Here is a 22,898-nt window from a genome sequence, read left to right on the forward strand (position 1 = left end):
AATTTAAGAAATCACAGTTAGTTCTGTTAATTGTGCATTCCATAAAATGAGTTTCTAAAAGTTAGCTTAAATGTTTTTTTTTCAGTGCCAAAGCTTCAAGGAACCATTTAAAATACATTTGTTGGTGGGTGCAGGTGGCTGAGTGGTTAAGGCGCGCCCCATGTACGCAGACGGCCCAGGCTCGAATCCGGCCTGAGGCCCCTTACCGCATGTCTCTCCCCAACTCTCATCCCTGTTTCCAACTCTATCCACTATCCTCCTCTATCAAATAAAGGCACAAAAATGCCCCCCCCCCCCAAAAAAAATACATTTGTTTGCAACCATTGACACAAAAAATGTTTTATCAATACTACTCTGAGTTCTTCTTGCTCTTAAACCAACTCAGTCCAGAGAGTGGTGCTGTTTCTTCACATGTGTTCACTGTGTTCAAAAGATGGTACTTTGTGAAAAACAACTGTTAAATTCTGGACAGGAAATGCTAATTACGCAGACATTTTTTTTACATTTGATTCTATAACATCATTTACAGTAAAAGCTACGTGACTGATTTTATTTTTGTTTCACACGTATGGCAACATTTCCATATTCTGAGGTTGTACCAGTTACCTGTACTCTTAAAAACCATATGATTGTAAATGATCATTTGTTTTATTTTTATCTTCTTAAATTTAATGTGATTCTTTGGTATCTTTTATTACCTAAACATCTATCAGGTGTTGGTGTAGATTAGGTGTCTTTTTCTCAGGAACACTCATAAACCAAAGACATTTTAGATTATATTCAACATTGAACAAAATTACTTAGGCTACTGTTGTAACAAGATTTATTTACTGGTAATGATTGGTCGAGTAAGGTCCTTTTGTACATACATTCTTTAATGTTGTTCCTTATACCAGAATAAATGCAAGTAAATTGAGTCAAAGGAATTGTGACTTGACTCCTATAACAGGTCAGCCTGAAAAAACTGCTAACAATGTCTGAGAACAGTCTTTCCTTTACCTCTACAAAAACATTAGCCATTGTGTGTGGGCTGTCAATCAATGTTACCCACATGAACAGGAAATCAACAGACTGTGTGTTGCAATATTTCAGAATAACCCCCTTAGCTTTAAAAATGAACACTACTGTTGCAACATCTGCACTATAACAATGGTGCATGGAGCTCATTAGATGTAATTCTGAAGGATCAGTGGTAAATGTAAACAAGTTGGGTGTGTGTTAGAGGCTATTAGTGTTTTCTGGTTTGATGAATGCCTGAAAGAAACATCATTTTTGATCAAACCTCTGCACTGCAGTGGCAACCTCAACCTGGAAGAGTTGAATTGAGTTAGTTGTAAAGGAACTGGTGAAAAGAGGATATCCATATCATACATTTGGTCCTAGTCCTGATTTGGTCTCTGTGTCATAAAACACTAATCAGGTATCATTTTTGTGTTATAGTTATTTTTTAGGTGAAATCATCTGAATGAAAAACTCCTTTTCAGGCCTTTAGCTCTGGATCCCACAGTACACCACTCTGCTCTCCAGTCGTGAACGCTCTGCTTCAAACACCAGTAAATGGCTCATCAGTGTTTCCTCTGGACCCGAGCAGATCAGCGATGGATCATTGTTCTGTAATCCCCAAAACACAGAAACAAATGGCAGAAAAACCAAGCAGTGAACATGGTTTCTAAAACCTGTACAGAAATTTGCTGTTAACAACTTTCCAAACAGGAACAACAATAATTGCACTATAATAATCTGGATCTGTTCTTATTTTGTCATCTGTCCAGACAATAAAGGTCAAATGTTGATTTAAGTGAAGATTCAAATTATCTACTCATGTATTGCCTCCAGAAATTAAACATGGTGACCCTACAGTCAGTCAATTACAAATTTAATTTATTTTTAAACAAGCACTCACCGCCACAGCAGAAATAAAGGCATCTATAAGGTGGTAGTCTGCTTCGCCGTGTCCGCTCATGGCAAACTGTTTGGGGGCATTACTGTATGCTGTGTGCTTTTTGGATCTCTGGGTCAGAAAGTCAAACACATGTACCGCATGGCCATCATAAGACAGCTCCCCCTATGGAGACACATTTCAATTCATAAGTAAGCTTCCATCTTGAACTCAGAGATTAGTATACATATGACATTTAACACAATAGAGTAGTAGTGTAGTGTCTGCAGTGTAGTAGCATCTGAACAACTAACAATTACAGGTACATCAATCTTGAAAGTCATGACTGATATCTTTGTTTAGAATAACGATTCAACCAAGTGTTACTTCAAAAAACAATTTGTTTTAAAAATGTCCTCTTCATAAGTTGTCTGTTTTTAAATGAGCTATGAAATTAGATGCTGAACAGATATTAAATGGTTTCAACAGTCCCTTCCCTTGTAATGTCACTGGAACATGTCCTACAAAATGCATGACCTGTCCCAGAGATGGTTTTATGATTCCCACTCTGACAACAATTTCTCTCATGTTTGACAGTGAATACATTTTTCAGATCATCAAACCAATTTTAATACTTCACAAGACAACCCAAGCAAATACAAAATGCAGTTTCCAAATGATGATTTTATTCATTAAGGGAAAATAATAATCCAAACCTGTATGTGTAAAAAGTAATTAAAAAGAAAAGAAAAAGAAAGAGCCTTCTCTTCTTGGTGAACTGAGCTGAATGATCTGGATCTCTGAAAAGAGATGGAATTCACACCACAAGTAGTGAGAGAATCATTTGACATTTCATCCTAAACAGCTGTTGCATTTGACTTTAGGTTAAGTCTCACCTTTAAAAAAACAACCTAGTTTAAGATTCATATTCTCTTGTAGTTCACTCAAATTAAGAAAAGATCATTTAATGTAAAACCCCCTAAAGTATCAAAGTAGCTATTCAGTACTTTAAGTAAATTTTAAATGACTTACTTGGTACTTTTACTTGAGTAGATTTAGAGATTACAGTTTTTACATATATTTTATCCAAATTAACTTTACTTTTTCTTGAGTACAACAGTCTAGTACTTTTTCCATCTATGGTTAACTGTGATTAACCACAGTTCTTGGAAAGCTGAGTTCAGTTTCACTGGCCACACCCATGCCTGATTACTGCCAGATTTGTTGAATCAAGAAATCACTTAAATAGAACCTGTCAGGCAAAGTGATCAAGATCTCAAAAAGAAACGCATCATGCCACGATCCAAAGAAATTCAAGAACAAATGAGAAATAAAATGACTGAAATCTATCAGTCTGGAAAAGGCTACAAAGTCATTTCCAAGACTTTGGGACTCATATCTACAAATGGACAAAACTGGGAACAGTGGGGAACCTTCCCAGAAGTGGCCGGACAACCAAAATTACTCCAAGTGCAACCACGACTTATCCAGGTCACAGAAGAACCCAGAACGACATCCAAAGAATGGCAGATCTCACTGGCCTAAGTTAAGGTCAGTGTTAATGAGTCAACCATAAGAAAGACACCGGGTAAAAATGTCTTCCGTGGGAGAGTTCAAAGGCAAAAACCACTGCTGACAAAAAAAGAATACAAAGGCTCGTCTTATATTTGCCAAGAAACATCTTAAGATAAGATATTACTTTATTAGTCCCGCAAGGGGAAATTCCAAATTTATAGGAGCAAGAGTAGAGTAAACAAAGCACACAAATCAATAAATACAGTATAGGAAATATAGAAATTTAACTTACAAATCAAAACAATTATAAATACCATTTACCGCTGTTATGTACATGTTGAATATATAACGGACTGGAAATAGGGAGATACTTATATGTACACCAATATACACATATATACATACATAATTATATATAGCCTATAGACACGTGTACAGATTATACATATAAATATGGTTTATTGCACGATAACTTTGAGCAGTTTCTGTTGTGGAGCCTTACATCTGCAGGAAGGAAAGACCTGCAATAGGAGGAAGATGATGGCATCGTCCATTCCGATGCCAGGCTGGTACACAAACTGCAGTGGGTCCATGGACGTGCTCACCAGGGGGCGCAGGTAGTCAAGGACCAGCCGCTCCAGGGCCTTCATGAGGTGGGATGTTAGGGCCACCAGCCTGTAGCAGCTAGGGTCCTTGGGATGTGAGGTCTTTGGCACAGGTACCATGCAGGATGTCTTCCAGAGGAACCCTTCCCAATTTCAGGGTCAGGTTGAACAGATGTCCAACGATCCCACTCAGCTGGTCTGAGCCGGACCTGAGGAGCCTGGAACTGAGGCCGTCTGGTCCTGCAGCCTTCCTGGTCTTTATCCTTCTGAGCTGGTTCCTCACCTGGAGAGGCCCCCCTTGGAGCAGGGGGGCTGTGTGTCTTGGGGTGTAGATGGGGGGCTGGAAGGAGCATGGGAGGGGGGGGGCCTTGGGCAGAATGTTGGAGATCAGGGGAGGGGGGCTGCTGCAGGGCTGACACAGCTGGGGGAGGGGCAGATATCTCCTCAAACCAACAGAAGTAGGTGTTTAGTTCATCTGCCCACTTTTGAATCCCAGCTGCCTGGGAGTTTGTCTCCTGGTGGCCTGAGATGGTTTTCAGGCCTCTCCAAACTTCCCTGGTGTTGTTCTCCTGCAGCTGTTCCTCCAACTTCTTCCTGTATCTGTCCTTCCCCTTCCTAATTTTTCTCCTCACAGCTCCTTCTTAACAGTCTTCAGCTCCTCTTTTGCCCCTTTTCGACTGAGCTGGTGCTAGTGCTAGTGCCTGGGTTAGCACCGAATCTTTCTGTTTCCACCAACAAAGCACTGGCTCCAGGTGCTACAAACTGGTGCTTAGCAAGCACCAACTCTTTGCTGGGCCAGAGTGAAGCACCAACTACGTCGGGGCGGGGTTATCATGACGATCGTGACGTAGTGGAAAACAGCCATTCTGAACTTGGCCACAGCCACGACGGAGTCCATGCTGGTCGGCTCCGTCCTGCAGACCACCGTTACTGATCCTGGTAAGTTTTATTTCACCCTGTTATTAGCCTACTATGAACATGCTTGCTACAATATTCCCTCATCAATATTATGAACGTTACGCCAGCTAACGTGGAACGGGCTATTGTTTGCTGGCCAGTTAGCCACTGGTAAGCTAATAGATAATAACAATGCCTTAAGAATCCTGAGGAAAGCAGCAGCAATATTTCACTGCAAGACCTGTATTCAGAACTTCCCTCGTTGTTACACAATGGTCCGTTAAATTATATTACTGAACTATATGGTAATCAACAATGTTTCTTGTTCATTTTAGAGTTGTCAACCATGGATCTGGAGGCTCTGTTACCATGGCCAGCATCGCCAGTCCCATTCTGCAGCATGCCTGTTCCATCCTGCAGCTCATCTGCCTCGTCTTCCTCTCGGACCAAATTGTTTGGCTTAAAAGTTCATTTGTAATTATGTTAATTTGTACTTTGTGTAAATAAAAAGTTATTTATGAAAAGAGATGCATGTTTCGTCTATAATCTCCAGCACTGATCATCAACTGGCGACCCGAGGGCCAAATCAGGCTCTGGTTTTAAGAGTATTTTTTGGCTTCAAATGTCTGCAGCTGTTAAATCCATCTCAAAAACAATTACCATTTAAAAAGCTTACAATGGTCATATGTTGATCTGTTTGTACAGAAATTTACTCGTCAGCCATTATTAGTAAATATATATTTTTTAAATAGGTTAAGACTGGCAGAAATGTTGCAAAAATGGCCAGAGTAAGTGATGAAAAGGGGTTGGAGAGTGCTTTGGTGTGGCACCAAGGGGCAAAAATGTGCAGGAAAGAGGTTAAAATGTGACAAAAACATGTAAATGAAAGGGGGCAAAAGGTATAAAAATTAGTTATAAGTGGCAAAAATGATCAAAAATGGGTTAAAAAGGGCAGAAAATGTTGCAGAAATGGCCAAATGAAATAATGAAAAGGGGCTAAAAGTTTCAAAAATGAGTTCATCCACACATTCCTAGTTTCAAACATATCAGCAGCATGTGTTTTTTTTTTCATACCAAGCTAGATAGATAAACTGCCCTACTGCAGCGCATATATTATTGGAATCGTATTGTTGGTTACAATAAATTTATGGAAAATGTAAAAAGTTCATGCTATACTGACATACAAAGTGGGGCATTACGGCAGAAGAATGCAATGGTGATTTTCTCATCTCAAACAATTTATTGAAACATGTCAAACAAAAGCGCTGGGTATAAAACAAAAAATGTGAATATCACAGTAACCTGTCATGTGTCCTTGAGCATCAGTTAGAGCATCAACTAAAGGTGGACAGCATGATGGAGAGAACTGTTTATATACAAACATTTGTACATTTCATGACAGTTAATTTGGATAGAACAGCATGCCTTCAGTCACTCACAAAGTAATCCCTCTGGATTACCATTCTCAGGTAAATGGTTGGACAGCTGGCTGATCGTGTACATGTGTGCCTGGGAGCTCCTCAATGAAGTTATCCCCATGTTCTTCACAAATATTATGGAGTACACCGTAGGTCAGCACCATTTTCTTGCTCAGCTCCAGCTTGCAGTCATTTCTTTTTAGGAGGCACCTCCTCGCAGTCAGCCTTAAGACCATCTATAACGATGAAGATATCATCGTCAACTTATTGAGTTTAACTGCTATGTACTTGTAGTCGAAGCTACGTAGCCTAGCAAATGCTAACACTAATACATTAATTGTTATGAATCAAAATTTCTTTAATAATTACCTGTCTTCTCAAACGTAGTCGCCATTCCCTGTGACTACGAGGAAGACGGATAGCCTGTAGCAGTTGGGGTTTTTGGCTCTGAATCTTTATGCAGGCTTGCAAAGCCAGGATCATCACTTACAACGATGAGCTCCTCCATTGTTGCTTTGTTTACTTCTGTACGGCGCGAGCATCCTTGGGTAAACCGCTACGTATGCAGTGACGTACTGACGTTTTAAGTTGACGCAATGACGTGGCTCCAACTTGGCTGTGTGATTAGGACCAACTAAGCACTAGCACCGAATGAGCAACTGGTTCTTTGGATGGAAAAGGGGTATTTGTTTACTGACTTAGGCCCTGTCAGGAGTAAACGCAAAAGCTTTTTGTCGTATCAGCGTTTCATCCACACGGAAACAACGTTTTGGGTGACTGTAAATGATACTTTTTGAAAACGGGTCCCAGAGTGCACAAATCCTTAAACAACTACCATTTCGTCACCGTGTGGACAGCCAGCCATATCTTTTTTGAAATGATTACGTCACACATAGCGTAGCTCTCTTACGACACCTGCGCGGGTCCGGCCAAAACAACAATGGCTGATTACAGGGTTGTGTTCATGCTGCAGAAGCTACTGAGCTTGTTATGACTTCTACAGCAAAATCTGATGCTCCTTTACCACCACTGTGAAACACATACACTATTTGTTCTTAAATCCAACGTGGTCAACAACCAGAAGGGCAACTAGAAGAAAGTTTGTGTCAGTTTTCTGTGATCTTCTTCTCTCTTTTGGTGCATTTCTGTGGCAGCGTTACAGTGCCACGTACAGGCTTGGCATGTGCACTACAGCGTTTTCAGTCGTTTCAGTGGTTCCATGCTTATGTGGATATTTCCTGAAACAGTCCTGTCTTTAAGGAAAAAATTTTTGAAATGGCAATAAATTGTTTTCGTCTCCGTGTGGACAGGGCCTTAAAGGCTCTCTTCTTCTCCTTTAAAAGAACCTTAATGTCAGGATTAATCCAGGGTTTGTTGGAGAATTACCATACAGTCCTGGTGGGTATGGTGTTCTCCACACAGAAGTTTATGTAGTCCGTGATGCTGTCAGTTAAACTGTCAATGTCCTCCTCATGAGAGTTGCTGAATATTTCCCACACTGTTGTTTCGAAGCAGTCCTTCAGAGCCTCTTCAGCCTCACCAGACCACTTCTTCACTGTGTGGGACACAGCTGGTTGCCTGTCAACAAGGGGCTTGTATACGGGCAGGAGATGAACCGTGTTGTGATCAGCTCTTCCCAGAAGGGGGAGGGGAACTGATTTGTATGCCTCCTTGGTGTTGGCATAAAATAAGTCCAGTGTTTTCTTGTCTCTGGTGGCACATGTTACATACTGGATGAATTTGGGCAGCGTGGAGGACAGACAGGCAATGATTAAAGTTCCTGGAGATCAGTAAGAGATCTCTAGTCTTGATGATCCCCAAGACGTGAAGATATATTCTGTGGACTGACGAGACAAAAGTTGAACTTTTTGGTAGGTGTGCAGCCCGTGACATCTGGCGTAAAAATAACACGGCATTTGATAAAAGAACATCATGCCAACAGTGGTGGCAGTGTGATGGTCTGGGGCTGTTTTGTTGCCTCAGGACCTGGACGACTTGCTGTGATTGATGGAACAATGAATTCTGCTGTCTAACAGAAAATCCTAAAGACAAACATCCGGCCATCAGTTTGTGCCCTCGAGCTTAAGCGCTCTTGGGTTATGCAGCAGGACAACAACACAAAATATACCAGCAAGTCCACCTCTGAATGGCTCAAAAAAACATAAAATGAAGGTTTTGGTGTGGCCAAGTCAAAGTCTGGACTTAAATTCAACTGAGATGCTGTGGTGTGGCCTTGAACGGGCAGTTCATGCCAGAAAACCCTCCACTATGGCTGAGTTAAAATAATTCTGCGAAGAAGAGAGGGCCAAAATTCCTCCAGAGTGATGCAAAAGACTCATCACCAGCTATCGCAAATGCTTGATTTCAGTTATTGCTACAAAGGGTGGCACAACCAGTTATTAGGTTCAGGGGGTAATTACTTTTTCACAAAGGGCCAGATAGGTTTGGATTTTTTTCCCTTAATAAATAAAAGTATCATTTAGAAACTGCATTTTGTATTTGCTTGGGTTGTCTTTGTGAAATATCAAAACTAGTTTGTTGTTCTGAGACATTTAAGTGTGATAAATATGCAAAAAAAGAAAAACTGGAATCAGAGAGGGGGCAAATACTTTTTCACGGCACTGTAGGTTAAATGCTCAGGACACAACAGATAAACATCTGCTACTGACATCAGTTCTTTCCACATTATATTCTGATGGGTCGATATAAATGTTTAACCACTACCTCAGTTCATAACAGTTGTTATTACTTAAACTGTACCCCACTGTATCAGTAACAAATCAATACTCAAGTATAATGTCTAAAAGGGAAAAACTATAATGCTCTGTGTTCCTTAGGTTTAAGGCTGCCATTTATGTTATGTGTAAAGGTGAGGAAAGTATTTTTATGCCTTAAGAATGGCTATATCTTTAATTACCTTGCTGCCATAGATGTTTGTTTGCCGTTGGCATATCTCCTCAGTGAATGCCACCATTGAAAAGGCTGCTGTCAGACCCCCTTCAAATTCCATATTAACAACCTAGACAATCAAAATAGATTTGCATGACTGATCATTTGGAAAAAAACTGATTTGACTTTAAGCCAGCTGTTCTCAACCGGTGGCCAAATGTATATATGGAAAAAAAATTATGGCAAAAAGTCTATGATGTACAGATTCTGTTTGTTTTTTGAGATCTCAGCTTATTTATCACGTTATCTCGGGATCTAAAAGCTATTTTTCATTTAAATTTCATGAGCTCTTAATTCAAGGTGCTGTCTATATGGAAAATAAAGTAAAATAAAATGTCTGTATGCACAACCTCCCAGGACTTCTGTAACAATGCACTTTTTAAACATGCTTGTTTTGTCCTGTCTCTTTGTTCAATATTTTGTTTCACTTAACGTTTAAACTACAACATTTCTACATTAGTTGAATTTGACTGGTTGGAAATTTTTCCAAAATTTGGGTTGTGACTTCTCAGATGGAGCTGGGTCCTCAGGTACGATCAGTTGAAGACCACAGTTCTGAGCAATTTGTAAAAAACATGTAATAGCTCAAAATACAAATCAGCAAAATGCCATAAAATATTACTGTCAATTTTAGTTACTTTATCTGAGTGGAGTTAAACCATTATCCATAACAAAATAGCTTACGCATAATTAAATTCCTCAAACCTAAAGGGCTTATGTAGTTTAAGCATTTGTAACATCTGGATTAGAGAAAAACAAAAACAGTAATGAAACATTTTCAGATGCTTTTAGGTAACATCTGCCATGATAAAGGAAATATCAGACCACACTCCAATATTTCATTTGAAAATACCTCACTCTGACATTTTGTTCCTTGTGTAAAAATTGAAATATTTTTGATATTCAACAGTTTTCTTTGACTTCTAACATGCCAGTTCGCTCTGACACACATTACTTCATGTATGAGAAGCTGCTGTATTAGCAGATATGATTTGTTATCATGACAGTGAAACCAGTGATAGTATTACAGTTTGGAAGTATGTTGTATTACAGTTTGGAAGTATGTTGTGTGTGTGTGTGTGTGTGTGTTATAGTCACTGTTCTCTAACCTGGTTACTGCATACATCGTTGTCACACTCGTACACACAGCGCCCATATGGTCCATTCTTCAGAGCCTCAGTCACTGTCTCAATGTCTGGTAATGAGCTTTGGCATATGACTGATACAGGCCAGCTAGTGTGACCCTAGCATATGCACATACACAAATTGAAATCATGTTTAGTATTATGTCAACAGAGTGTCCATTGGATAGATAAAGTTGAAATGTTTACCTGTTTCACTCTATCCAGATAGATTTTGCATGCTGAGTACGGACAGTCTTGCTCTATTGGACAGTTCATGCAGCGATCGGCAGCATTAGCTGGCTGAAAAAAAACCAAAACAAAACAAAAACATGCTTAGTCCAAATTATATATTTATGGCCGGTAAGAGATTTCAGTAAGTAATAGTAAAGAGAGCTCTCATTTCGATTTCATATCCAAATAAAATCAATCAATCTTTATTTATATAGCACTTTTCATACGATGCAATGCAGCACAAAGTGCTTTACACACAAAATACAATTTAAAGAAAAACATATTACTTCAACTAATGATTCATATGTCAAATTATAGTTATTTACTTGCATTCCTGAACATAAAAATTAGTTTTGGTGGTTGAATGTTATGCTTGATTCATTTCTGACTTCTCAGAGAAGCCCAGTGAGCCGGCTCAAATTTGGGTGAATTCAGTTTGAAATTCCTCATTCCTGTTCAAAATGGTAAAACGTGGAGAGCTCACTGAAAATGAAAGAGTCCACATGAAAGTGCTTCATGATGCACCTGTGGCATAAACCTTACTTTGGGTGGTGGTCTAATAAATTTGTTAAGCACTGTATGTATAAAGGATTCCTTACACACTGGAACGTGCACACTGAGGAAACACTATCTTCAAGTTCAGAATGAGGAAACACTGGAGTTTAGGTTAAAATCTAGTGACGGAAAATGAAAAAGAAACAGAATAAGAGGATACTAAAATAAGAATGAAAACAATTAAATATAGATCAATAAAACTGTATAAAATAAGTATAAAACACAAAAGAGGACTTAATAAAGTTATGATGAGAGGATAAACTACTAAAAGACAGTCCCAAAAATTAAGACATAAAATAAAACCTCAAAGACAGACAAAATTAAGATGATAAGCTAAGTTTTACTTAAAAGCCAGACTAAAAAGGTAGGTCTTGAGTTTGCTTTTAAAAACATTAACATCAGGTGCAGCCCTCAGGTCTTCAGGTAGGCTGTTCCATAGCCGGGGGCTGTAGTGATAAAAAGATGCCTTACCGTAAGGTTTTTGTTCTGATTTTGGGTACTACTAACAGAGAACTTTCTGAAGACCTGAGGGCTCGACTGGGCTCATAGTGTAAAAGCAAATCTGATAAATAAGAAGGAGCAAGACTGTTAAGACCTTTAAAAAAACAACAAAAGAATCTTAAAATCGATTCTAAAACAGACGGGTAGCCAATGCAGAGACCTTAAAATCTGTGTAATGTGAGCTCTCTTTCTGGTCCTTGTCAGCATTCTTGCAGCTGAGTTCTGGAGTAGCTGGAGATGTGAGATTTTCTTTTTGGGGAAACCAGAAAGGAGAGCATTACAATAATCAATTCTACAGGTGATAAAAGCATGGATTAATGTCTCTGCATTGGCTTGAGAGAGAAACAGTGGCACTTGGGCTATATTCTTTAAATGATAAAAAGCTTTTTTGGTGATATCGCGATTATGTGGTTCAAAACTAAGATCTGAGTCAAATAAAACACCTACATTTTTAGCCTGCTCACACGGAATATAACACTTGGAGTTTGCTGACCAGTTTCTCTCTCTTGGCCCCTGCACCAATGACTAAAACCTGAGTTATGTCCTGGTTGAGCTGTAAAAAGTTCTCTGCCATCCATGATTTTATATCTACAATACAGTTAAAAAGGGCATCAAGTGGCCCTGTGTCATCAGGAGACAAAGCAACATAAAGTTGAGTGTCGTCAGCATAGCTGTGGAAATTGATGCCGTGCCTCCTGATGACATTCCCTAGAGGTAGCATATAAAAATTATAAGAGTAGGGCCTAAAATTGAACCTTGGGGAACACCACACTTCACGTTATAAGATTTGGATGAGCGATCCCCAAAATTCATATAACACTTTCTGTCGCTAAGATAAGATTTAAACCAGTTAAAAACAGCGCAAGAGATGCCAATAAAATTACGGAGTCTGTTTAAAAGAATGTCATGGTCGACTGTATCAAAAGCTGCACTCAGGTCCAATAAACTAAAACAGAACGTAATTTCTTATCCATGTTGGACCTGAGGTCATTAACAGTTTTAACTAAAGCAGTCTCTGTACTGTGTTTTTTCTAAAACCAGATTGATCAATTTCATAAATATTTCTGTAATTGATAAAATCATTTAACTGGTTTAAAACAGTCTTTTCTAAAATTTTACTTAAAAACTGCTAGTTGGATACAGGTCTAAAATTATCAGCTACTGCTATATCCAGATTGCTTTTCTTCAAAAGGGGTTTAATAACAGAAGTCTTAAAAGCAGAGAGGAATATACCTGTCTGAAGAGAATAATTTAAAATGGTAAGAATATCATGTTTAAAAAAGTCATAGGAGTTTTTTAAAAAGGATGCTGGGATGGGATCTAAAAAGCAGGTAGTTGGCTTGAGTTGTTTAAAAACTATATCAAGCATCTCAGCATCAACCAGGACAAAACTCCCCAGTGTTTCCTCATCTAAAAGCAAAGAATCGGATGAGCTAAAATTAGAAGGCTGGGCACGTAAAAGTTTGATCTAATAAAATATATTTTACTACTGAAGTGGACTGCAAAGTCATCACATGACAAGTCTGGGTTAAAAATTGGTTAAGAACAGGGTTAACTAACAGTCTTTTGTTGTAAACAGAATTTTTGGATTATTTTGATTGTCATGAATTAATTTTGAAAAATGTTGTCTTAACTGCTTTGTTGTAGATAATTAATTTTTCCGGGAATATATCACAATTAACTTGCAGCTTGCTCTTTCGCCACCTCCTTTCTGCTTTTCTGCAGATCCTTTTCAAATTGATTATGTTATTGTTTCTCCGTGGAGGCCTTGGGTTTGTTGTGACATTTTGTATTTCAATTGGTGCCACAGTGTCAAGTGCTGACCTAAGTTTACTGTTAAAATTGTTCACAATAAAATCACAGGAGGAAGGTAAAACATCTGGTGTGATATCAGTTAAAATGTCAATAAAATCTGCAGCCACTTCAGCAGTAAAGTAGCGGTTCCTGACAGTACGCACTGGGATTTCCTGCTACTTAAAATCACTGATATTAAAAAACACACAGAAATGGTCAGACAAGCCCACGTCCACAACGGAGGTCACAGATGTTGACAGGCCATAGGTTATTACTAGATCTAAAATGTGACCTCTGTTGTGGGTGGGTTGTGTAACATGTTGGGTAAAATTCATACAATTAAGAAGATTTAAAAATTTTGAGCTAAAAGAGTCTGACTGATTGTCTATATGGAGCATAAAATCACCTAAAATTATAATTCTGTCATATTTAGTGGATATAAGAGAGCAGTTCTGAAAATTCCAGAATAAAAGAGGCACAACGTTTAGGTGGTCTGTAGATGGTTAAACATAGAATAAGAGGACTGCTAAAAACAAAGGAATGATGCTCAAAAGATGTGTATTCATTAAATAAAATTTCTTTAAAACCAAACTGTGCTAAAAGATTTGTGGCTGTCCCCCCACATCTTTTTCCTTGTCAAAGAGAATATAAAAAAATGTAATTAGGAGGAGAAGCTACGATCAAGGTCGCAGGGGCATCGATGCTAAGCCAGGTTTCAGTTAAAAACATAAAATCAATATTGTTATCTAAAATCAAGTTGTTAGTAAGAAAAGTCTTGTTTAAAGGAGATCTAACATTTAAAAGTGCCATTTTCAGTGTGGTCTGTGATGGTTAGGGGGGATCAGCCGGGGGATTACATGAGAGTATGGGTTTAAGATTATGGAGATTTGCGACTGTGGAAAGTTTTAAATGGTTATTGTCGGTGTGCTCTCTGGTGGTAATAATGACAGAAATAGGTGATTGTTTAGGGGAATCAGAAGGTCTGAGTCTAGTAGGGTGTATGTTATTGCTAAAAGAGGAACTAAAATGATATGGACTGGGACCGGGGGGACATCAGTCTTTGGCGGAACTGTCAGCAGGTGTGGGCTCATAGCAGTGAGATAAACTAACAAACACAAAACACAACACAGGGACATTTTAAAAGAATTAATGTTATGGACCATTACACAGCATATTTACAGATGTACAGTATACATGACAAAATGAGCCCAAGTCAGCAGGAGGCCTGGCCTACCAGGTTTTACTTAATACTATTGGTAGCAAATATAAGCAAATTAATATACTGAATTTCCACTTGGAGAAATCATCAGGATCCAATCTGGGCCAGCATGGAAATGGACAACAACCCAGCAATTTCTCTTATTTCTCTGTTATGCTCTAATATTCCTAAAGGTTCACATCCTCAATCCATAACCCTGTGGTTAAACACTCCTTGAAATTTTGGTTCCAGTTTAGGAAGAACTTTCGCATTAACCAGTTGGGTTTGTATTTTCCCTTGGTGAATAATCACATCTTCTTACCATCTCAAACTGACACAGCATTTCAAACTTGGCATAAAAATGGCCTGGTTTATTTTAAGACATTTTTGTTAAAGGGACATTCACATAATTTGAAACATTACAAAAATCTTACAATATTCCTAAAACTAATTTTTTCAGATTTCTGCAAATCAGAAGGTTTGCTAGTACACATTTCAGCAGAGCCGGCCTGAGGCATGAGCAACATAAGCAGCTGGTAAGGGCCCTGTCGCAACCAGGGGCCCTCCAAGAGCGAAGAAGGGAATGTTCACAAGCAGTTCAGAAGCCAGGCTTGTGAAGGGGAATTAGGTCCTGGGAGTTAAAGTCAGGAAGAAACAGAGCCCCACCTCAGATTCAATAGTTTAAGTCGATGTTTTACATCGGGGGATTCGTTTAACGCTGTTTTAGGCTGTTTCTCAAGTCTGTCCATTAAATCGAATATTTACATAATGTTCTTGAATGCACCACAAAACAGTCAAATAGCGTCTCTGCACTATCGACGTGTTATAGACATGCTAAACACTAACTAGAGTCCCGTTAAAGTCGTGGTTTTCTTAAGTTTCTGTTACCAAATGACTCCACGCACAGTTTAGTCTCTTCTTAGTGGGAAGCTGAGCTGTGTAGGGTTTTAGTACGGACCGGGAGAAAGGACATAAAAAGGATCAAAGTTAGCAGATTTGTCATCAGGCCTTCCTGCACACAGACAGCAGACCACAGGGATTCATAAATACGACCACAGGTAAGACACGGTTTAATTAATTTTTCCAGATTATGATTAATAAAGAAAATGAAGCTTGCATATGAAGTCATAATGTCTGACTATAGGAGGGGATTTCATGTTAATACTGATCATTAAAAGAGCTGTAAAGTAAATGCTTATTATATAAAACTAGCTGTTACTGTAGTAGGGTTTATGGTTGAGGTTAAAAGCATGTAAAATAAATGAACTGCTAGCCTTCTGTGTTGTTTTATGGCTCTAAATCCTTCTAAAATGTGATTCAGAAAGTGGAGGATGTGTTTTAAAAGGGAGGATGTAGGACATCAAGCAGGTTTATTTCTGACAGAGGTGGAGAAAGTACTAGAATATTGTACTGAAGTAAAAGTAAAGTTACTCTGGATAAAATGTACTTCAGTAGAAGTCAAAGTAGTAATCTTTAAATCTACTCAAGTAAAAGTAAAAAGTACGTCATTTAAAATTTACTTAAAGTACTGAGTAGCTATTTTTGATACCTGAGGTAGTAAAATATTATCTTTTCTTAATGTGAAATAACTACAAGAGAATATGAATCTATAACCAGGTTGTTGTTATAAGGTGAGACTTGACCTAAAGTCAAATGCAGCAGCTGTTTTAGGATGAAATGTGAAACCATTCTCTCACTACTGACCATCATGTGCCGTGAAAGTCAAACTTCTGGACATTTTATTGTTGGCTGAAAGCTAAAATAGCCTCATTTTGGCTTTTAGTGTTTTTTTTTTATACTCAGTACTTGATACTTTTTAAAAGTAGTGAGGTACAATACTTCCCTCAAAATGTATTTAAGTAAAAGTAGTGATTTTGAAATGTACTCAAAAAAAGTACAAGTACACAAAATGCTACTCAATAATAACAATAACTTGAGTAAATGTAATTAGTTACTTTCCACCCCTGATTTCTGTGTTTTGTACATAAATGTAAGTTATTATCATTAACACATTAAAAAGGTTGATTTATTTTTTTAGTTTGGATGCATGCTGATGAGACGGGTCTCCAGAAGAATGACTGATAGATGAGAAAAAAAGGAAGAAGTCCATCTCCTTCACAAGTGTCCACTCCTACAGACTTCAGGACCTTAAGGGGCTCCAGCCATCTCCCAGAAAAGAGAAGGGAGACAGGAAACTTTCTTCATCTGTGTGCATAAAGGTAAAACCCAGAACATCCCAGTAGAGACAGAGGAGTGGAGGACTTCCTGATCTCCCAGAGACAATCACAGTCCTCTCCAAATCCACAAAAGTCAAGCTCACAGCTCAGTTTACTGCATGCATGCCAGTGGGCCCAGAGTGATTCAATAGTCACTACCATTATGTACAGGAATGTTAATCATGGACTAAATAGATAGTTCATTAACACTGGTCAAAGAAATGCGTCTAGTTTAACTCATTTAAAGAATCAACTGAGACAAATCACTTCAGGTTTAACTAAAGTAATGTGCATGACGTTACGTGTTGAATTTCTCTCACTATCAATAGTGTGGTTTTACATAAAATTTACAAAATCTCAAGTTCTGTTACCTCATTTTTTCTCCACTGGGGTTTAGATTAGTTGTATATGTACAGAAGATCTAGCATTAACTGCATCAGTAACAGTGATCAGTGGTTGGGGGGCCCCAATCAAACTTTGCTTCGGGCCCCAAGTACGCTTGGGCCAGCCCTGCATTTCAGACTCCCTTACTTGCCAACCAAGAACATCACAGATGACATACAAGCCTTAAATCCCTACACAAAAGGTAACATTTCCAAAATCTACACTATGATTCAGAATGTTAATCCACCATCATGGAACAAAACAAGACTGGCATGGGAACAACACTTAACTCTCAGAGAAAATCTGGCAAGTTTGCTTAGAATGCATTCACACTTCTTCTGTTTGTATTATCCGGTGCCTGATTCAATTTAAAGTCTTGCCTTGCCTACACTATTACTTGCAAAAATATATCTGAATGTTAGCGCAGCCTGTTTAAGATGTCATCAGAGTCCAGCTACTGTAGGTCATATGTTTTGGTATTACCAGTCTTTGAATAGTTTTGGGGGGAAAAATTTTTGAGGTTCTATTATGTATGCGTGGGAAAACAATAAAACATTCTCCATTCATCTCCATCTTTGGGGTCCAACCCCCAGAGATTAATGTTTCTAAATTACAAGCAAATGTAATTGCTTTTGCCATGTTAATGGCCCGAAGACTGATTCTTCTCCAGTGGAAATCAAACACACCTCCATCTTTAAGCAATTGGATTAAGGACATGCCTTGTATGTTGCAGCTTGAAAAACAAAGATATAATAGAGCCAATTGTCATGAGACAATTCAGAGCAACCTGGTCTCCTTTTATTGAATGTGTTGAAAATCTAGGTCCAATATAATATTATGTTTCTCCTTCATGACATTGTAAGACACTGTGTTTTATTGGAAAAAAATCTGTTAACAAAGGAGGTTTTTTTTAACACTTATTTAGAATTTCTTAGCGTGTTTACTGTTTTACTTGCTGTCAAGGTGTTATTTAATTTTATGTACCTGGTCCCTTATTGTTTTCCATTTGTACTTCCCTTATTCTTATTTGTACACTTCAGGTGGGTGGGTTAAGGGAATTAAAGTGTAAGTGAACCCCCCGGCTCAGCGCTAACTCCGCCCACCTCCATAATTCAAAAAAATGCACAGAAAGTGAACAGTTTGGTTCTGAGAGGAGGGAGGGGAAAAGAACGGGGCTTTCCAGTTGAGGCAGGAGTGGCAGTGATGTCCCCTTGTCAGAGAGAGACACAGAGCCCCACAGCACTGCTGCCTCATAGCGATCTTTTTAAGTGGAGGAGTTTTCCCCTATGGAGCCCCCTGACGCAGGCTATAGTGTCGTGCTGGACCGTGGTGGTTCTGAGCACTACCTGTTCAGGCCATTGGCTCCAGCAGCGGCGTTACTATAGCCGTAGCTCTCAGAGCCAAGACAGTGCAGGTGCAGGCAGGAGAGGATGGGAATGGTCTCTGAATGGTAAAGTCAGTCAGAGGTGGTAATGCTTTATATAGAGTTTGTGACGTAGAAACCGATGGTCGGTTTCTACATAAGCCCCACCTTTTCAAAAAGATTTTTCAAGGCAGATGTCCATCTGAGCTAATTAAAAGCCATAAAATCCAGATTTTTATCAGTTTGGTGCAAATTTCAGCTATAACACCAACACTGATGTGTTTTATCATAGTTTAGTCAGATACCTCAGTGTACAGTTGAAAAAAATGTTAAAGTGTTCACTACCTCTTTAATGCTCTTGGTTGTTATTGAAAATCTATAAACAAAGTATTGAAAAAAATGACAAAATGAACAAATGTACACACCTTGTCTTCTTTCCTGAAGTGGCTGAGAGATCCAAATGATGATACCTTCACACATCTGCCAAGTGCAAAACAGAATGTTAGTGGTTAGTTAAAATGATAAACAAACATTAAAGTATCTTCCAACCAGCTCACCATCCAAATCATTTGTGTGCAGGCTGCATATTTCTGACCAGGTCGGGGCTGATCACTGACTGCTGTCTGTTTACCTGCGTGCCCCTGCCCAGTGATGTATCAGGTCAATGTCATGGCATGACTTTGCCAAAAGAGCAAAAGAGCTCTCTGCTTCATTCCTCCAATTACCCCGGACAAATGAGTGTGCAAAGTGATAGAACCCAACCTGAAATAGAAGATTAACAAACTAATTGGGCTTTAATTTAAAAACAAATTCCATGCATGACTAGTTTTACTATTCATTGAATAAGTCTTCAGGATTATTTTACTTTCTTTCCGATCTGTTTAAATTCTTACCGGCTCAAAGTGCTGAATGTGGATTACATCACCTATAGCACCGGCATCTATCAGCTCCTACAAAAGAGCAGTGTCATTTCTTTAAGTTCAATAAATTTAAAAAAACAATAATCTCATTTGGATTTGCTATTTTCTTTACTACCTGTCCTAGTGCACTAAAAATTCTTTTTAAAGAATATACATTTGTCAGTTTATCTAAATATTAAATCATACACAGTTATCACACTTAGAACATTTACCTTTATCATGTGGATTAAAGGATCATAACGCAGAACATGAGCCACTGAGAGCATCACACCGCCCTGTGTGCATGCCTCCACAATCGCTGTGCAGTCTTCAACACTTGTCTAAAATAAAAATAAAAGTCAATCTCTGTAGTTCAATAACTGGCAATAAAGGATTCATCCTTTATATAATATATCTTAAAAATCTGAAATAATCTTGAAAAGAACAATAACATCTGAATTACAGCTATGTATTACAATAATTTAAAAAACCAGACTGGCACTTTATTTTTGTAGGAGTGATTTTAAACAAAATATAGAATCGAAAACTAACATATCAAGAAACTAAGGGAAACGTTTTTTTCAAATAAACATAACCATCAAGAACAATTTCAGAATAAAGCTCTATCAAAATGTCAATCTACAGCATACTCACAGCCATTGGTTTCTCCAGCAGAATATGGTAGCCTTTCTTGGCAAAGGCCACAGCAGGTTCCTTTGAGACACAGCCACATTTCATGAATCAGTTCAGAAAAGGAACATTTGATACTCAGTTACACATTAAACCAGAATGTTAATATTTATTGTATATTTACCTTGTGAAGGCAGTCTGGAGTACAAATCAACACTGCATCTGCAAACTTCTCTCTCTCAACTATACTTTTCCAGTCTAGCATAAACAACAGAGCTTTAAATTTAACAGGAAGCAGAATATCTTAATAAGAAATTATTATTTTTTAATTAATGCTCACCGGTAAATACGTTTTCATCTTCAATTTTGTGCTGTTGTTGAAGTTTAGTGCGGGCAAATCTTCTCGGATCAGCAACACCCACAACCTGAAATAAATAAATTGGATATATAATATAAACCATAATGAGAAACAAGGATCATTATTGTAATTTCACAAACTAAGATTCTTTCGTCAGCTCAGTTAGTTCATAACATAAATATAACAGTACACTGGATTATTGTTGCCAACGGGAGAGTGAAACCTTTCCAAACCTTCATGCGATCAGGGTGGACACATGCATACTGAGAGTAAATGTCCCCTCGATTTCCAGCTCCAACCACGATTACATGGGTAGGGGGAGTCATTCTGGTGTCCTGTGAACTTTCTCACAAATAAAGCTTGCACAAACAACTTCCACGGTGGCTGGAATGGTGAACACAGAAACGTATGACTCGGAGGTAAACATGGTCAAAGTCTCTTCAAACGCAGGCCATTTGGATCAATAACCTCAAATTCTGAAAATCTGATGACGGGCCATTTGACACACCTTCAATCGTTTTGAGCTGCTCGCTGCCATTTGTTTACTTATTACTGTTTTTAACATAAAACAAATCTTAGTTTACGCCAAGGCTATGTGGCTAAATACCTGTGTTGTTGGTTGAGACGTTCCCAACGTTGACTTCCGCGTTGGCGTAAGAAATTAAAAACACAACTGCAATAATCAACAGGTTGTTGTTTCAATAGCTAAGAAAGTTAGCTCCTTCCACCCTTCGACCTGATAAAAAAACTGCAAAATAGACGGCTGGCTTCTATGGTCAAGAGAGTATAGCTTCAGCTCGGAGACTTCTTGGATACAGACCTATCCCGTACAGAACTCCAGGAGGCGACAAGGATGCCCCCGCCCCTTCTTCTTCTTCTTCTTCTTCTTCTTTTTTGTCTTCTTCTTCCCTTGTTTTAATGGCGGGTCGCAAACAACTTTTAGGTGCATACCGCCACCTACTGTACAAGAATGTGCAACGTCATGTCACTGTCCTCATATTATATTATAGCTGCCAGCCCCGTGCCCCTTAGGAACACAAGCAGCGCTCTCCTCCCATTTCTTATCCCTTCTTCCTCTCCCTCTGCTCCTAGAATTCCTTTAAGGCTCCACTCCTTGCCTGCCTCTTTAATTAGGGCCCGAGCACCGAGTGGTGGGAGGACCTAATTATATCTGTTAGGATTATTAGGGCCCGAGCACCGAGTGGTGCGAGGACCTAATTGTATCTGCTAGGATTATTCAACATATCATTTGCCGTCATTGCATGGACTTTTGAGGCCCTTAACATTTATGAATTCGCAGGACACTTTGCACGTACATCCGGTCTCGTGAAAATTTTGATATTTTTTGGGTCTCCAACATGAAAATTCAAAAATGCAAAAATAGCGCCCCCTAACAGTTTTCAGAGTTAAAGCCCCCTCCTTTGACTTTGTCATAGATTCATCAAATTTTGTGTGCAGGTGCAGCATGGGGAGATCTACAAAAAAGCCTCTTGGGCACACACTTTACCTTCAACAGGAAATCCGCCATTTTGAATAAATATGCAAAAACGGGGCTGTTTTTGGCCTTTTCCATGGGTTATAACTGAACGAACTCGTTTGAGGGATTTCATCAGATCGACTTGTACTTTGGCACAGAGCTACATGAGACATGGATGATGAAAAATTATTCGGGGTTTTCTCATGAGTCGAAAGGTCTGGCCATGGCGAGCCCTCAAATTTGCATAAGATTCTGGTAAACAGGAAGTGGTTTATTACTCAGCCGTGGTTTGCCCGATTAGACTCATATTGCTCAGAGATATTGACGGTCATGGCCTGCTCCCTTTTATATGGTCAGATTTTATACAGATCAAAGCGCCACCTAGTGGTGACAGGAAATATCAAGGTTTATGGTGCAAGCTACAGTTAAAAAAGTATCCAAGATATCCACTTCAAATTTGTGTCAGGATGGACTAAAGAAGTGGATTTAGCTTTGTGAAAAATAGAATTGACTTTTCGTCAGAGGGCGTGGCCTCGGCGGGGCAACAAAGTCAAGAGTCGCCATTTTGTCTCATCAAAAATATTTAAACAGTCAGAACTCTAGTATACATGGTCATATTTGAGACAGATTTCATATGCTTGGTAACAGTCCAGGCCAGAACACATCCATACTTGAAATTTTGAAAAATTGTTCAGCGCCACCCTCTGGCAACAAAAAGTCACTACTCCTGAATTTCACGTTACAGAACCTACATGGTTGGGCAGATTATTCTGAAAATTCACTCAGGCTCTTCCCAAGGCGTTGGCCTTACACATATACAATGGTCAAAGATCTACGTTAAAGGGCGTGTCCATGGTGATTTTTTGTTCGCCATGAAAGAAGAAGTAGATTTTTCAAAGGGTTAT

The 22,898-nt window shown here is 38.8% G+C and overlaps 1 protein-coding gene across 3 annotated transcripts; it reads right to left on the minus strand.

The window, feature by feature from the left end:
• Positions 1-811: 811 nt before the first annotated feature.
• On the minus strand, positions 812-21,371 carry zgc:154075 (uncharacterized protein LOC556929 homolog). 3 transcript variants are annotated; one of them, XM_041799908.1, is made up of 14 exons: positions 21,124-21,371; positions 20,750-20,900; positions 20,499-20,583; positions 20,343-20,416; positions 20,183-20,242; positions 19,762-19,869; positions 19,523-19,579; positions 19,261-19,391; positions 19,055-19,109; positions 10,595-10,687; positions 10,373-10,507; positions 9,232-9,333; positions 1,904-2,065; positions 812-1,611 (listed from the first exon to the last, which is right to left on the minus strand). In XM_041799908.1, the coding sequence occupies exons 2-14, from the start codon at positions 20,840-20,842 to the stop codon at positions 1,489-1,491; spliced, it is 1,278 nt and encodes a 425-aa protein (XP_041655842.1). In that variant the 5' UTR covers positions 20,843-20,900; positions 21,124-21,371; the 3' UTR covers positions 812-1,488. The 3 variants fall into 3 exon arrangements, with proteins under 3 accessions (XP_041655842.1, XP_041655843.1, XP_041655845.1); XM_041799909.1 differs by lacking the exon at positions 9,232-9,333 and having other exon boundaries at positions 20,750-21,371; XM_041799911.1 differs by lacking the exons at positions 812-1,611; positions 1,904-2,065; positions 9,232-9,333 and adding an exon at positions 5,879-6,550 and having other exon boundaries at positions 20,750-21,371.
• Between the last annotated feature and the right edge of the window lie 1,527 nt (positions 21,372-22,898).

The sequence above is a fragment of the Cheilinus undulatus genome, linkage group 11 (assembly GCF_018320785.1).
Source record: "Cheilinus undulatus linkage group 11, ASM1832078v1, whole genome shotgun sequence".
Lineage (NCBI taxonomy): Eukaryota > Metazoa > Chordata > Actinopteri > Labriformes > Labridae > Cheilinus > Cheilinus undulatus.

Bases quoted from the DNA above. Each gene is read 5' to 3' on its own strand.
- zgc:154075 (XM_041799908.1), bottom strand. From the start codon at position 20,842: ATGACTCCCCCTACCCATGTAATCGTGGTTGGAGCTGGAAATCGAGGG. The intron at 19,392-19,522 runs GTAAGAATTTAA...CTTCTATTTCAG, and splicing joins ACATTCAGCACTTTGAGCCG to GTTGGGTTCTATCACTTTGC. The intron at 9,334-10,372 runs GTTAGAGAACAG...TTGATTGTCTAG, and splicing joins ACGATGTATGCAGTAACCAG to GTTGTTAATATGGAATTTGA.